This window comes from Microcaecilia unicolor, chromosome 11 (genome assembly GCF_901765095.1).
Source record: "Microcaecilia unicolor chromosome 11, aMicUni1.1, whole genome shotgun sequence".
In the NCBI taxonomy this organism is placed as follows: Eukaryota; Metazoa; Chordata; class Amphibia; order Gymnophiona; family Siphonopidae; genus Microcaecilia; species Microcaecilia unicolor.
In genome coordinates, this window is record NC_044041.1 from 138,220,622 (window position 1) to 138,237,761 (window position 17,140).

The window sequence follows — 17,140 nt, forward strand, 5'->3', positions numbered from 1 at the left end:
CATATATTGGTGCTGCTCCCACAGCAAACCCTACACCAGCTCAGAGCTGGTGTTAGAGTTTGCAGAGCACTGGGAATGATGAGCCCTGTCCAGCATGTATTTGCATACTTACAGGCCCCCTCCCCACGGACACAAGAGGCTGGAGGGCCAATGGACCTCCACCCCCCCCCAACTTGGACACGAGGGAGCTGGAGGTCCAGTGGACCTCCATCCCCCCCCCCCCATGCAAAATGGTTTCCCTGGTGACCCAGTGGGCACCCCACAAACTACCCGTCCAGGTGTCATAGTGCCCTCCAAACCCCCTCCCCGAACCTTGAAGCAGGAAGAGGGAGTTGCTCAAGAGGGCTGATCCCTCCCCAGGGCAAAAAAGGTTTCCCTGGTGGCCTTTTGCCTTCCCAAATCCCCTCCCCCCCATACCTTGAAACTGGAAGAGGGAGTTGGTCTCCTTCTTCCTCTGAGTGCCACCTTCAAAATGGCGGCGCCCTGTTCGGTGCATCCTGAAATTCACCTGGCAGGGCTTTAACTCTCTTATATAGTACTGAAGCCCCACCCAGTGCATCCCAGGATGCCACCATTTTGAATGCTGCACTCGCAGGAGGAGGAAGTGCAATTCCATCCTTCTGCTTCAAGGTATAGGTGGGTTTGGGGGGGAAATAGCCACCAAGGCAGGTGGTGAGGGGGTGCCCACTTGCCTACCAGGGAAACCTTTTTGCATGGAGGAGGGTTCAGCTCCCTTGTGTGCGGGGGTCTGTTTGACAGGTCTGGACTCTTTTTTTTGACAGCCTGGACCTGTCAAACAACTTCTGCGGTAGGATTATGCCTTGGGCACATGCCCAGGCACAAATCCTCCCACCGAATTCCCCCGATGATTGAAGCTAATAGCGCGCATAAATTTGCATACTATTAGCTTTGATCTTCAGGGCTTTATTTCCTCGCACGGTTCCGGCGATAATTTTAAACCACTGTTCAGAACAGCGCGGGGGAATTGATCATCAGCCTGTTCCCTAGTTGGTCTTGAGGAGAGGAAATTTTCTCAGTGCAATGTTGGGGAGAAGTTTACTTTCCTAGGGGATTTCTGCCATTCCTTTAGGCAGTCCCCTGCATTTCCCTCACAATGTGCATATACAAATGTACCTGTGGAAAGTATGCATGCTTTGAAACTGATAGGTCTATGCATACTTTCCTTCCCTAATCTTCCTCGGCCCGATTTTACCCTTTTTATCTGCACAATTACTGCAAAGGGGAATGGGTAATTCAAGAGAATTTTTACACAGATACAGCTGTGTAATTACGTTTGAAAAAGGCCCGCTCTACAGCAAATAAAAGCAAAGATTTTTCATCTTTCAAAATATTTGTGCTTTGTTAGTAACGTACTAAGGGTGTGGTGATAAGAGTGATCTCCCCTGGGTGCAAGCAATAAGATGGATGCCCTGGCTGTAGTTGTAGGGCTTCAGTCTTCATGTGCACCCTGTCAGCTCTATCAGTCCCTTGCCACCTCTGACGTCAACTTCCTGTTCCGGGACAAAGGGACCATCGAGCCGATAGCATGTTTGTAGAGGGGGGGGGGGGTGTAGTAAACAATAAACTGCTCCAGGAGTCATGATAGTCATGTGCTTGTTAACTTGAAAATTGTCAAGAATTTCTAAGATAGAATGATTGCTGAAAATTAGCTGATGTTGAGTTTCTGGTCAGCCTTTAAATTGCAAGAAAGCCATTAGTTAACAGTAAATCTACTGCAGCCCTGGGTCCATCAATCAGAAAAATTCCTACAACAATAGCTGCTTGTTGCTTGATCATCATTTTCTTTGACTTGTAGTTCCTGGATTTTTAAAATAGGAGGCTGGGAAGCTACAACTATTTCATCCTGATTCTGATGAGATGGAGTTAACAGGTCATGTTACATGCAGGCTCATTTTCGAAAGTGATCGCCGGCGATCTTCCGACACAAATCGGGAGATTGCCGGCAATCTCCTGATCCCGACCAAATCGGTATTATTGAAAGCCGATTTTGGCCGGCTTCAACTGCTGTTTTGTTGCGGCGCCGGCCAACCTTCAAGGGGGCGTGTTGGTAGGGTAGTGAAGGCGGGACGGGGGCATGGGTACGAGATGGCTGGCTTTGCCTTATAATGGAAAGAAAGAGGCCGGCTCGAACGAGCATTTCGCCGGCCGGACTTGGTCCATTTATTTTTAGGACCAAGTTTGGAAAAAGTGCCCCAACTGACCAGATGACCACCGGATGGAAGCGGGGATCACCTCCCCTTACTCCCCCAGTGGTCACCAACCCCCTCCCACCCAAAAAAAAACAACTTTTTATGCCAGCCTGTATGCCAGCCTGAAATGTCATACCCAGCTCCTTGACAGCAGTATGCAGGTCCCTGGAGCAGTTTTTAGTGGGTGCACTGCACTTCAGGCAGGTGGACCCAGGCCCATCCCCCCCCCCCCCCCCCCCCACCTGTTCCACTTGTGGTGGTTAATGTAGAGCCCTCCAAAACCCCCCAAAACCCACTGTACCCACATGTAGGCGCCCCCCCCCCTTCACCCCTTAGGCCTATGGTGATTGTGTAGAGTTGTGGCGAGTGGGTTTTGGGGGGGATTCGGGTGGGCTCAGCACACAAGGTAAGGGTGCTATGCACCTGGAAGCTATTTTTGTTTTGTTTTGTTAAATTTTTTTAAGTGCCCCTTAGGGTGCCCAGTTGGTGTCCTGGCATGTGAGGGGGGCCAGTGCGCTACAAATTTCACTGGGTTTGAGATGGCCAGGCCCGGTTTCCATTATGGCTGAAAAACGAAGCCGGCCATCTCATATAAACCCAGCGATCCTTCTCTAAACCCAGCGAACGATTTGGCCGGCGCCAAGCCTATTTCGAAAATACGCTTGGCTCTGCCCGCTTACGGCGCTGGCCCCGAAGATGGCCGGCCATCGATTTGGCCGGCGCCGTTCAATTATGCCCCTCATGGTCACCTCAAAGTTAATGAGAACATAAGTATGGCCATACTGGGACAGACCAAAGATAAATCAAGTCCAGCATCCTGTTTCCAACAGTGTCTAATCCTTCCTGGCAAGATCCCAAAACAGTAAAATACATTTTATGCTGCTTATCCTAGAAATAAGCAGTAGATTTTCCCCAAGTCCATTTTAATAATGGCTTATGGACTTTTATTTTAGGAAGCTATCTAAACGTTTTTTTTAAACCTCAGTAAGCTAACTGCTTTTACTACATTCTCTGGCAACGAATTCCAGAGTTTAATTGCATGTTCCACTCCACTCATTATTTTATAGACCTCTGTCATATCTCTCCTGAACCGTCTTTTTTCTCCAAGCTGAAGAGCCCTGGCTGCTTTAGCCTTTCCTCATAAGGAAGTCGTCCCATCCTCTTTATCATTTTCATTGTCCTTCTCTGTACCTTTTCTAATTCCACTATATTTTTTTTGAGATGTGGTGACCAGGATTGCACGTAATGTTTAATGTGCGGTCGCACCATGGAGCAATACAAAGGCATTATAACATCCTCATTCTTGTTTTCCATTCCTTTCCTAATACCTAACGTTCTATTTGCTTTCTTAGCCACTGCCGCACACTGAGCAGAGGGTTTCGACGTATCATCAACGAAGACACTGGTTGGTGACTCCTAATGTGGAAACTTGCATTATGTAACTATAGTTCGGGTTCCTCTTTCCCACATGCATCACTTGCACTTGCTCACATTAAACATCATCTGCCATTTGGATGTCCAGTCTCCCAGTCTCGTAAGGTCCTCTTGTAATTTTTCACAATCCTCTTGCGATTTAACAACTTTGAATAACTTTGTGTTGTCAGGAAATTTAATTACCTCACTAGTTACTCTCATCTCTAGATCATTTATAAATATGTTAAAAAGCAGCGGTCCCAGAACAGACCCCTTGGGAACCTCACTATCTACCCATCTCCTTTGAGAATACTGACCATTTAACCCTACTCTTTGTTTTCTATCTTTTAACCAGTTTTTAATCCAGAATAGAAGAGTACCTTCTATCCCATGACTCTCCAATTTCCTCTGGAGGCTTTCATGAGGTACATTGTCAAATGCCTTTTGAAAATCCAGATACACAGTATCAACCGGCTCACCTTTATCCATATATTTGTTCACCCCTTCAAAGAAATGTAATAGATTGGTGAGGCAAGATTTCTCTTCACTAAATGAATGTTGGCTTTGTCTCATTAATCCATGCTTTTGAATATGCTCTGTAATTTTGTTCTTTATAATAGTCTCTACCATTTTGCAATGTGCAGTTGAACCCAGCCTCTCTTAACTTACAGGTAGTGAGTGGAGCAGGGCTACTGCAGTTTTTTTTCTTACTCCTTTTTGACCTAGACCATCTCTTCCCATAGGTGCTGAAAAGCCTTCCTCGCATTGAGGGCCGACCTGGTGCCTCCCTTCCAGCCATGGACTTCACTAAGTTAGAGGAAGGCCTGAAGGCCAAGCATGAGGATGACATCACCCCAGAAGATGTCATGTCGGCTGCCATGTACCCAAAGGTTTTTGATGAGTTCAAGGACTTCAACTCCCAATTTGGGCCTGTGGAGTGTCTGAGTACTCGGCTGTTCCTAGATGGGCCAAAGATTGCAGAGGAATTTGAGGTAAGGGTAGCCATCTTGGCAAAGATGGGAGCGGGATGGCCATCACCTTAATATTTCCTACTCTACTTTTTTGGTCCTCATGGATTGGAAACATGGTGTAATAAGAGCTCACAAATTGGGGAAAATATTATAAGTAGGTGCCTGTTTGAAAAGTATAAAAAGATGCTTATGTGACTTTATAATATAAACACCTAGAACCAGCTCCAATAGTGCACAAATTCTCTCACACACATTTATACCTGCTCTGAAAATGATGTAAATTTATGCTTGTATTCTGTTGTGTACCCCTCATATTTTATAAAATACATATGTACATCCACAATCCATACAAATTACACATGAACTTTTGGTGTGTACACTTTTTTTGTGTATACCTATATAGTTTTATGAGTACTCTTGGTTTTTTTTTTAAATACCATTGGCTTCCAGTGTCTCTTAGAGTACAGTTGAAAATATTAGCTCTAACTCATAATGCATACTGTTCCCTCCAACCAAGTTACTTGCATTCTTTGACCATTCCTTACACCCCGGCTAGGGTCTTAAGAGCCTTACAGGACCATAGGTTGGTGGTTCTGGCTGTACAGAGGACCAGGCTAAGCTCTACCAGAGCGGGAGCGTTTTTCTATCTTTCTCCATTCTTGTGGAATCAAATCCCAAATTGTATTCGTCTTGATTGTGTGTGTATCAGAGACTCGTGGAGAAGAGACTGTACACAATGCTTCTTTATTTTATGGTGTAAGGAAGACTCTTAGGGTTCTTACAGCTTTCAGTGGAAAGGTAGGAGTGGAGGATTTTCCTGCCTTGGGGGTAAGGGTGGGAGGGCAGGGTTGGGTTTTGAGAGTTGCACGGGAACAGAAATCCAACCCATCCCAGTCTGTCCCCACCAAAATCTAACTCGTCCCTGCCCATCCTCGCAAGTAATTTCCTCCTGCCCGCCTGTCCCCATAAAAATAAGAAGCATCTGCTTCTGAAGGTTAATTAGTTTTTATTGAGTTTTAATAAAAATACAAAACACAGACAACCACCAAGTAACAGAACAATAACCAGTCAGGAATATTGGGCAGTTATTTCTTTAATCCATTTAGAAACAGAAGTCCATCCACAGTATGTGTTCCTAGCTGTGATCATCTATCCTCGAGAGCATGCCCAGCCAATGAAAATGAACTTCTGATGATGTGCTGGCAGCAGGCACACCAAGGACTCGTCTGGCAACTCCAGAAAGATTTTTCCACTTAGTTGATTTTGACTTCCAGTAAGACAAGATGTTATCAGTAATTTTGTCAGTGGCAGTCATGTATGCATCCACCTGAGTAAAAGCAGATGGTATCGTTCTGAATATGAAGGTATATTTTGCAAGTAGTATCGTCATCACAAATAGATATAATATATTCTAATAGCTAATGAAAGAAAATATATGCATACCTCAGATTTCTCCGAGGACAAGCAGGCTGCTTGTTCTCACTGATGGGTTGACGTCCGACGGCAGCCCCAGGTCCGGAATTCTTCCTAGCAACAAAGTTTGCTAGAGCCCTTGTGCGCATACCACCCATGCGCGGCCGTCTTCCCGCCTGTCGTGCGAACATGCCCCTCAGTCTCTTTTTTTCCGCGGTTAGGGCGGCTGTTTTGCCGTCGCTCTGCGCCTCAGGAGAGAGAATCTTGCGATTTTTCGCCGTTTTTCTTTTGTTTTTTGCGAGTACGCTCGCTTGTTCTTTCAAAAAAAAAAAAAAAGTTTGCGACTTCCCTTCCTTTTCCAGTTTGTCGGAAGTTTTTTTGTTTTCATTTCGTGTGCGGCCCTGTTAGCCGCCCGTACAGGGTTTTGTTTTTCCCCTTTTTTGGCGCCATCGTGTCTTTTGATTTCGCTGCCGCCGCAATTTTTCCATCGATGTCATCGAAGATCGCCAGCGGCTTCAAGAAGTGCACTTGGTGCAGCCGGGCAATCTCGGTCACTGATCCACATGCTTCGTGTATTCAGTGTCTTGGGGTGAGTCATCGCCCCGACGCTTGTACTTTGTGCCGCTGTCTTAAAAAGCGGACTCAAGCATCGAGATTAGCTCAGTGGGAGCGCCTGTTCCATGCTTCGCCCGGTTCTTCGGCATCGACGTCGGCAGCGGTACCGAGATCGGCTGCGGCAGTGTCAATGTCGGCACCGGAGAGTGCATCGATGTCCGGAGTGCAGGTAATGGCTGTCAAAAGACCATCTCACGCTGGCAGCAGTGGGCCATCGAGTGGGTCTCCACCTGCCTCGAGGGCTCCTGCGGTGCAGGCCCATCGGGACCGACCCTCTTCGGACCCGACCCCGAGGAGACGTTTGGATTCCACGTCTTCCTCGTCGGTACTGGGGGGTACCGAGACCGTGCTTCGAGCAAAGGCGAAGAAGCACCGTCATCGGTCGCCCTCCTGTCACGGAACCGAGAGCTCCGGGACGCCGAAGGATTCGGCACCCGTGAAGCGTCGACGCTGAGAGGACCACTCACCCTCCATTCAGGAGGTGTCGATGCGCACTTTTCCGGACAGCCCGATACCGCCTTCGCCTCCTCTGCAGATTCAGACTTCAACTCCTATACCGACTCCCCAGCCTTTCTCTACAGCCACTCTTGACGAGCGCCTCGAAGCCATTCTTCCAGGGATCCTGGAAAGGCTGCTGCGATCGTCTGTTCTGGTACCGGCGGTGCTTGCGCCTACGGTACCATTGATAGATGCGGCGTCTGGCTCCCTGTCCGTGGTGCAGCCTTCGGCGTTGGCTGCCACCCAAGTGGTTTCGACGTCAGTGGAGGGAGCTTCATCGCCGTCAGTATGGGAGTCTACTTCTCGACACCGTCATTGAGGACATCGCTCCTCGGCATCGAGATGGGCCCGGCTTCAGACTGCGGTCAGAGAGATCGTGTCTGATACCGAGGGAGAGGCCTCATGGGAGGCAGAGGAGGACCCAAGATATTTCTCGGATGAGGAGTCTTATGGTCTTCCTTCTGCTCCTACTCCTTCACCAGAGAGAAAGTTTTCTCCCCCCGAGAGTTTGTCTTTCTCGTCTTTTGTCCGGGAAATGTCTACGGCCATTCCCTTCCCAGTGGTCACTGAGGATGAGCCCAGGGCTGAGATGTTCGAAGTCCTGGACTATCCTTCGCCACCTAAGGAGTCATCCACTGTTACCCTTCATAATGTCCTTAAGCAGACATTGATGGCGAACTGGATGAAACCACTAACTAACCCCACCATCCCTAAAAAAGTTGAGTCCCAGTACCGGATTCATGGGGGCCCGGAGTTGATGAAGACCCAGTTACCTCATGACTCTGGGGTTGTGGATTCCGCTCTCAAGAGGGCCAAGAGTTCTAGGGATTACGCCTCGGCGCCCCCGGTGCGGGAGTCCATTACTCTGGACTCTCTTGGGAGGAAGGCCTATCATTCCTCTATGCTCGTGGCCAAGATCCAGTCCTACCAGCTCTACACGAGCATCCATATGCGGAATAATGTGAAGCAACTGGCAGACTTGATCGATCAGCTCCCTTTAGAGCAGGCCAAGCCTTTTCAGGAGGTGGTCAGGCAGCTGAAGGTGTGTTGTAAATTCCTGTCCAGGGGTGCTTATGACACTTTTGATGTTGCATCTAGGGTCGCTGCTCAAGGTATAGTGATGTGCAGACTCTCATGGCTGCGTGCCTCTGACCTGGAGAATCGAGTCCAGCAGTGGATTGCAGACGCTCCTTACCAGGGGGGATAATATTTTTGACGAGAAAGTCGAGCAGGTGGTAGAACAGCTCCATCAGCAGGAAACCGCATTCAACAAACTCTCCCACCGGACGCCTTCAGCATCTACCTCTTTAGGTAGACGTTTTTATGGGAGTCGGAGGAATGCTCCCTACGCTTACAGTAAACGCACGTACAGTCCTTCTTCCCGTCAGCCTGCTCAGGCTAAGCCCCAGCGCACTCGTTCACGTCAACGGCGTGCGCCTCAACAGGCCCCTGCAACTCCCCAGCAAAAGCAAGGGACGGGCTTTTGACTGGCTCCAGGCGAGCATAGCTGACTTAAAAGTGTCTGTGCCGGACGATCTACCGGTCGGAGGGAGGTTAAAATTTTTTCACCAGAGGTTGGCCTCTTGTAACCTCCGATAAGTGGGTTCTCCAAATAGTCAGGCTAGGATACTCCCTCAATTTGATGTCCAAACCTCCAAATTGTCCACCGGGAGCTCAGTCCTTCAGCTTCCAGCACAGGCAGGTACTTGCAGAGGAACTCTCCGCCCTTCTCAGCGCCAATGCGGTCGAGCCCGTTCCACCGGGGCAAGAAGGGCTGGGATTCTATTTCAGGTACTTCCTTGTGCAAAAGAAAACAGGGGGGATGCGTCCCATCCTAGACCTAAGGGCCCTGAACAAATATCTGATTCGAGAAAAGTTCAGGATGCTTTCCCTGGGCACCCTTCTTCCCATGATTTAGGAAAACGATTGGCTATGCTCTCTGGACTTGAAGGATGCTTATACACATATTCCGATACTGCCAGCTCACAGGCAGTATCTTTGATTCCATCTGGGAACACAGCACTTTCAGTATTGTGTACTACCCTTTGGTCTTGCCTCCACGCCCCGGGTGTTCACCAAATGCCTGGCGGTAGTGGCAGCGTCACTACGCAAGCTGGGAGTGCATGTCTTTCCTTATCTCGACGGTTGGCTGGTGAAAAGCACTTCCAAGGCAGGAGCTCAGCAGCAGTCTATGCAGATGACTATTCAACTCCTGGAGCTACTCGGGTTTGTTATCAATTACCCAAAGTCCCATCTTCTTCCAGTTCAACAACTAGAATTCATAGGAGCTCTGCTGGACTCCACAACGGCTCACGCCTACCTCCCCGAAGCGAGGACAGACAATCTTCTGTCCCTTGTTTCTTGGGTCAGAGTGTCTCAGCAGATCACAGCTTGTCAGATGTTGAGATTGCTGGGCCATATGGCCTCCACAGTTCATGTGACTCCCATGGCCCGCCTTCACATGAGATCAGCTCAATGGACCCTAGCTTCCCAGTGGTATCAGGCTGCGGGGGATCTAGAGGATGTTATCCAGCTGTCCACAGTGTTTCTCAGTTCCCTCTATTGGTGGACAATTCGATCCAATTTGACCGTGGGATGTCCCTTTCAAATTCCTCAGCCACAAAAGGTGCTGACGACGGATGCATCTCTTTTGGGGTGGGGAGCTCATGTCGATGGGCTCCACACTCAAGGAGTTTGGTCCCTCCAGGAAACTTCAACCTCCTGGAGTTGAGAGCGGTCTGGAACGCGCTGAAGGCTTTCAGAGATCGGCTGTCCAATCAAATCATTCAAATTCATACAGACAATCAGGTTGCCATGTACTACATCAACAAGCAGGGGTGCACCGGATCTTGCCCCCTGTGTCAGGAAGCCATTCAGATGTGGCTTTGGGCTCTCCGACATGGCATGTTTCTCCAAGCTATGTATCTGGCAGGCGTAAACAACAGTCTGGCCGACAGGTTGAGCAGGATAATGCAACCTCACGAGTGGTCGCTCAACTTGGGCGTGGTACGCAAGATCTTCCGAGCATGGGGCACCCCCTCGGTGGATCTTTTTGCCACTCAGACCAATCACAAGGTCCCTCAGTTCTGTTAAAGGCTTCAGGCCCAAAGCAGGCTAGCGTCAGATGCCTTGATCCTGCATTGGGGCAAGGGCCTCCTCCCATACCTTTGGTGGGGAAACCTTTGCTGAAACTCAAGCAAGACCACGGCACCATGATTCTGATCGCGCCCTTTTGGCCCCGTCAGATCTGGTTCCCTCTTCTTCTGGAGTTGTCTTCCAAAGAACCATGGAGTTCGGAGTGTTTTCCAACTCTCATTACTCAGAACGAGGGGGCACTTCTGCATCCCAACCTCCGGTCCCTGGCTCTCACGGCTTGGATGTTGAGATTGTAGACTTTGCCTCCTTGGGTTTGTCGGAGCGTGTCTCCCGAGTCTTGCTTGCTTCCAGGAAAGATTCCACTAAAAAGAGTTACTTTTTTAAATGGAGGAGGTTTGCCATCTGCTGTGACAGCAAGGCCCTAGACCCTTGCTCTTGTCCTACACAGACCCTGCTTGAATACCTTCTGCACTTATCTGAGTCTGGTCTTAAGACCAACTCTGTAAGAGTTCATCTTAGTGCAATTAGTGCTTATCATTACCGTGTAGAAGGTAAGCCTATCTCTGGACAGCCTTTAGTTGTTCGCTTCATGAGAGATGTCACATCTGTGGTCGTGACCCCTCTCAGGCTTACCTTATTTCTGGCGGTCAACTTCTAAGCTGGCTTCTGTCTGGTCTTTCTGAGCTAGTTCTGTCTCTGTGTGCTGGCTGCTTCCAGTACGGCTCTGATTACTCCACTATACTGCACTTGTGTGTGTTAAGCCTCTCTGTGCTTCAGTATGCTTTCTGCCTGTGTTTTGATTTGTGTTCCTCTTGCCCTCTGGTGGCCAGACCTGGTGGCTGCATTGGATTGTCTGTGTGCTGTTTCCCGTTCCAGACTTCAGCCCAGTCCAGTCCGGATCTTCCGGCCTGCCAGACTGGCTTGTCTTGTTTGAGCCTGCTCAGCACCCATAGCTGCCTGGTGATTGCTGCAGTGAATCTCAGCTGCTGCTGGGCTTATTAGCCATTTGGAAACTTCTGTGTTTGCCTTTGCATCGCCTAAGGCCCTGGTATGTTGGGGTGCTTGCTGCACTTCTGCCTAGTCCAGATTATAGTCTGTATTCTTGCCTGATTCTAGTTTAGTCTTTGTGTTGCTTCTTGTACTGTATTGCTTGTTTCCCAGTCTTGTTTCTTGTTGTATGTCTTTTTCTAGTTCTTGGTTGCCTGTGTTTCTTGCTCAGTGGCTGCCTGGCAGCTTTCAGTTCTGTCTATCAGTGTTTCTTCCCTGTATCAGTGGCTGCTTGCAGCTTTCAGCTCTGCCCCTTGTCTGTCTGAGAGTCCTAGTCTAGTATTCTGCCTAGCCTCCCTGTGTGTTCTAGTCCCTGCTGGTATCCTGTTCCGGCCCTGTCCGGCAAGTCCTGCCAGCCACCTGCACCCAGGGGCTCAACTCCTGGGGAAGTGTGGCCAAGTGCAGGTGAAGTCTAGCTGTTTCTGTCAGAGTTCTGTCTTGTCCCTGATGTGGGGTGGTTTTGCCTGCCACTGCCGCTCCTTGGCAGTGGCCCAAGGGCTCACAAACCTAGTTCCTGCTTTGGAAAACGTGACAAGAGGTTTGCTTTTGTCAAAGCCCCCTGTCAAACCTCCACCAGTGTCATGGGATCTCAATGTCGTTCTCACCCAGCTGATGAAAACTCCTTTTGAGCCACTGAATTCCTGCCATCTGAAGTACTTGACCTGGAAGGTCATTTTCTTGGTGGCTGTTACTTCAGCTCGTAGAGTCAGTGAGCTCCAAGCCTTGGTAGCCCATGCTCCATATACTAAATTTCATCATAACATAGTCCTCCGCACTCACCCTAAGTTCTTGCCCAAGGTGGTGTTGGAGTTCCATCTGAACCAGTCAATTGTCTTGCCAACATTCTTTCCCCATCTTCATACCCGCCCTGCTGAACGTCAGTTGCACACATTGGACTGCAAAAGAGCATTGGCCTTCTTTCTGGAGCGGACAAGCCCATTCAGACAGTCCGCCCAAATGTTTGTTTCTTTTGATCCCAACAGAAGGGGAGTGGCTGTGTGGTGTACTTTATTGGTATTACTTGATAGAGAAAAGCCTGGTATAGCTGTAATCTCTATTGCTGTCATTTGGTTTGCACAATAGTCCTTGTGAGCCCATAAGCCATTTGTCCCATCATGTGATCTCCAAGACAGAATTGTCTTGCATCTCGAGCAAAACACAATACTTCTTTGTCATCGACCAATACCGATTTAAAGAAATTTCATACTTCACTCTTACCCTTATTTTTCGTATATGAAACACGGTCGCTATTTGAATCATTAAGTTTCTGAATGTCAGCTTTCTTTTCCATTGCTATAACAAAGTTACACAGTACTGAAATACAAAATCAGTCTCTGTAAAACAATACAACACATGAGAAATAAATTTTATTTCCTACTGTACAGAGCAAAAATGCCAACAATAGCAAGACACTAAAAACCCTCAACAAAAGAAACAAGGGGGTGTACTGTAGCTGCAGCTCTGATACAAACAGCCAGCTGATGAAGAGAAACAAAACCACTTCCCAGTTCCCCACTTCCCACCACTCTAGAGAGAGAAAAAACTGCCTGTACACACTGCACATAAAAATTAAAAATAATCAGATGACTCACCTCTGTGCAGTCCTGGAGGACTCAGTCACTACTCACTGCCTCCTCTTCTCTTCTCTGGTCTGGTCTGGTGCCACCACACAGCTGCTCAGCTCCTGCTTCCTTCTTTCTCCTCCGGAGCAACAGCTAGTGTTCAGCTCCTGCTGCCTTCTTTCTCCAGTGCCACAGCTAGTGCTCAGCTCCTGCTGCCTTCTTTCTCCAGTGCCACAGCTAGTGCTCAGCTCCTGCTGCCTTCTTTCTCCAGTGCCACAGCTAGTGCTCAGCTCCTGCTGCCTTCTTTCTCCTCCAGTGCCACAGATAGTGCTCAGTTCCTGCTGCCTCAGTCACTGCCACAGCAAGTGCTCAGCTCCTGCCGCTTCCCTTTCTCCTCCGGTCACTGCCACAGCTAGTGCTCAGATCCTGTTGCCTTCTTTCTCCTCTGGTGCCACAGCTAGTGCTGAGTTCTGCTGCCTTTGGTTACTGCCTCAGCTGCTGCCGCCTCCCTCTCTCCAGTCACTGCCACAGCTAGTGCTCAGCTCCTGCTGCCTCCCTCTATCCTCTGGTCACTGCCACAGCTAGTGCTCGGTTCCTGCTGCCTCCCTCTGTCCTCTGGTCACTGCCACAGCTAGTGCTCGGTTCCTGCTGCCTCCCTCTGTCCTCTGGTCACTGCCACAGCTAGTGCTCAGCTCCTGCTGCCTCCCTCTGTCCTCTGGTCACTGCCACAGCTAGTGCTCAGCTCCTTCTGCCTCCTCTCCTCTCCAGTGCTATGTGCTGCTCAGCTCAGCACATGCTGCAGCTGAGTTCATCCTACTCTCCTCCAGCGCTGCTGCCCATGTGCTCGCTTCTCTCCTTAGCTGCTCCCTCCTCTCTGATTCTGTGCCACCTGCACTGTGCTATTGAAGCTGAAAGTCAGCTGAATCAGCTGATGATGTTCTCACTGCCTTTTGAACCTTAGTATATATACCCTGGCAGCGGACCTGGCTGGAGAGCCTGCTGTGCTCACTCAGCAGCATGATTCATTTCTATTACCTACTTTCCTATTGCAGCCCTGCCCTGGCATGCAAATAAGGAAAGAGAGAACATGGCTAGAATGGTAGAGCCCCAGATTGGATCCATCTGAGTGGTGGAGTTGCATGCCGGGCCTCCTCCTTACTACTCAAGTGTCTTCTTCATGGCGGGCATGCCCACGTGTATGCATGCGCTTCCTCTATCTCTCTTCCAGTTTTTGGGCTCAGATGGAGTTGAGGCAAAGGAGTGAAGGGTCGTTGAGTACTATCACCCGAGCTCATCAGCAGCATTGGTCACAGACTGCTAGAAGCAGCGGGATTACAGTACACCTGTCCCCATGGGAACCGCTTAGAAACTTCTTCCATCCCCACAGGAACCATGCAAGCCTACTTATGTCCCCGTGGTACTCACTCCTGACAGCCTGAATGGCGTCCCCATGAATCCCTTTCCCATGCAGACTTCTAGAGAAGGTTCAAGAAAACAGCAAGGCAGCCAATCTGCAAACTCCAAGATGGAAAACAACAAAGCAGATCGATGGAAATCTAAAATATAGCTTTATTGAAAGAATGTCATCTAAAAAAACATGCCCGACACAGGCCGTGTTTCACCCAACAGGGCTGCATCAGGGACTACAAAATAAATAAAACAATAATAATAAAATCAATATGACACATTAAATAAAAAGGCAAATTATATAAAAAAACAAAATCAAAGACTCGGCTGATAACACATTAACACCATGATAATAAAACATAATATTAAAATGACACTATTATAATAGAATAAAATGTTACACATATATATATGTACACATAACATAATCGAATATATGGATCATACAAATAAACCAACATATAATTATTATACAATTATATTTAAAAAATTAATTAGAAAATAAAATATCAAAATTTTAAAATTAAAAATCATATCTAGATTTATGAAAGGTCTGCCAACAAAAATAAATAATAATCATATTACAAATAAATTGTATAAATCGTATTATAATGTATTATCCATAACATCCAAAAACAAACATAAAAACAATGATAAAATCTATCAAGCATGTTGAAGAATAACAGTCATCAGTATTACATGTAAAATCTGTGGTATACTCGTAAGAAATAACAAGTGATAAATAAAGATACATATTTTAGTTCATCATACATCTAATAATAAAGGAATATACATATCAGACTCTCACCGCGTAACACATACGTCTCCCGTGGATTTCTACTCCCTAAGTGCATCACTTTGCATTTCTTCGCATTGAATTTTAATTGCCAAACCTTAGACCATTCTTCTAGCTTCCGCAGATTCTTTTTCATGTTTTCCACTCCCTCCCGGATGTCCACTCTTGTACAAATTTTAGTATCATCCGCAAAAAGGCAAACTTTACCTTCTAACCCTTCGGCAATGTCACTCACAAATATATTGAACAGAATCGGCCCCAGCACCATTCCCTGAGGCACTCCACTACTTACATTTCCCTCATCCGAGCAAATTCCATTAACCACCACCCTCTGGCGTCTGTCCATCAACCAGTTCCTAATCCAGTTCACCACTTTGGGTCCTATCTTCAGCCCGTCTAGTTTATTCAAGAGCCTCCTGTGGGGAACCGTGTCAAAAGCTTTGCTGAAATCTAAGTAGATTACGTCCATAGCATGTCCTTGATTCAATTGTCCGGTCACCCAGTCAAAGAATTCAATGAGATTTGTTTGGCACGATTTCCCTTGGTAAAAACATGTGGTCAGATCTTGCAACTTATTGGTTTCCAGGAAATTCACTATCCTTTCCTTCAGCATCGCTTCCATTACTTTTCCAATAACCGAAGTGAGGCTTACCGGTCTGTAGTTTCCAGCTTCTTCCCCATCACCACTTTTGTGAAGATGGACCACATCCGCCATTCTCCAATCCCTCGGAACCTCTCCTGTCTCCAAGGATTTATTAAACAAATCTTTAAGAGGACCCGCCAGAACTTCTCTGAGCTCCTTCAATATCCTGGGGTGGATCCCGTCCGGTCCCACTGCTTTGTCCACCTTTAGATTTTGAAGTTGTTCATACACACTCTCTTCTGTGAACGGTGCTATATCCACTCCATTTTCATATGTACGTTTGCCAGTCAATCGTGGTCCTTCTCCAGGATTTTCTTCTGTGAAAACAGAACAAAAGTATCTGTTTAGCAAAACAAAAGTATCTGTTTAGCAAATTTGCTTTTTCTTCATCATTATCCACATAGTGGTTCGCAGCATCTTTCAGTCTCACAATTCCATTTTTAGTCTTCCTCCTTTCACTAATATACCTGAAGAAATCTCCTAGGAGTGTTCCCCCCTGGTTATTTCTTACAAGTATGTAGTTTTTGTTGGTATTCTGTTAGGGGTTTTTTTCTTATGTATCGTATTTTTTATGAGGTGTTGTTGTGTGGCATTGATGTGTTGGTAATATTTTGTGTATGTTTTTATATATATATATATATATATATATATATATATATATATATATATATACACACACACACACACACACACACAGTGCAATCTACAATCTACACACACAGTGCAATCTGCTTAAGTGCAAGGGTCTGGGACCAAAGAAATACATGCAGTTAACCGGAGCGTGCATTTAACCATTGTGTGCACTTAACCGTTGTGACCCAAAGAAGCTTGACATCTGATAAACATATGTACAGTACTGTTTATTATATGTACAGTATATAGTCTCCGTTAACTGACATTATACAGTCTCCATTAACTGACGTTAGGCTTACTTGAAGTAATCAGTCATAGTCCTCTGTACACGATTGTGTCTGTGAGTTCCATAGACTACGTCTGCCAGACGATAAAAATTGTTATAGCACTGACATCCAGTGGCCTCCCGATAGGCCTGCACGGTGTTGAGACTCTCCAGCGCTCTTGCAAAAGTGACAGGAGGTTGTTGAATTTCGTCAGCATGTGCCTCGCTGCTCATTTCATCATCTGCTTCATCATCAGCCGTTACCTGTGTGTAGGCGCATATCTCGACATCAGTGCTGTCGTCAGCTGTTTGTAGATCGTAATCAACAGCTACATAGTGATGAAACTCCTCTTCTGTAACACCGGCTGGGATGTTAATAGCCTGTTCATCTGACGCGTTTGCAACAGCTACATCTGCTTCGTCCCTCTCCACATCCTTAACAAAGCTTGCCCGCTTGTAGCAGTTCACAATGGTTGCCTGTGTAACATGATTCTAGGCTTCTTTCTGCATATGTAGAGAATCCAATAGTGATAGATTACGAGCCAATTCAACAGCACGTTTATCCTTGCCA

The 17,140-nt window shown here is 47.3% G+C and overlaps 1 protein-coding gene across 4 annotated transcripts in view; it reads left to right on the forward strand.

Annotated features, from left to right (window-relative positions):
* The window catches only part of PC (pyruvate carboxylase), a 1,188,093-nt gene that overhangs the window by 1,119,731 nt on the left and 51,222 nt on the right, over nt 1–17,140 (forward strand). For all 4 annotated transcript variants that reach the window (XM_030220280.1, XM_030220278.1, XM_030220277.1 and 1 more), the window contains one exon: nt 4,367–4,615. In XM_030220280.1, the coding sequence (XP_030076140.1) occupies nt 4,367–4,615 (249 nt within the window). The remainder of the gene's footprint in view (nt 1–4,366; nt 4,616–17,140) is intronic.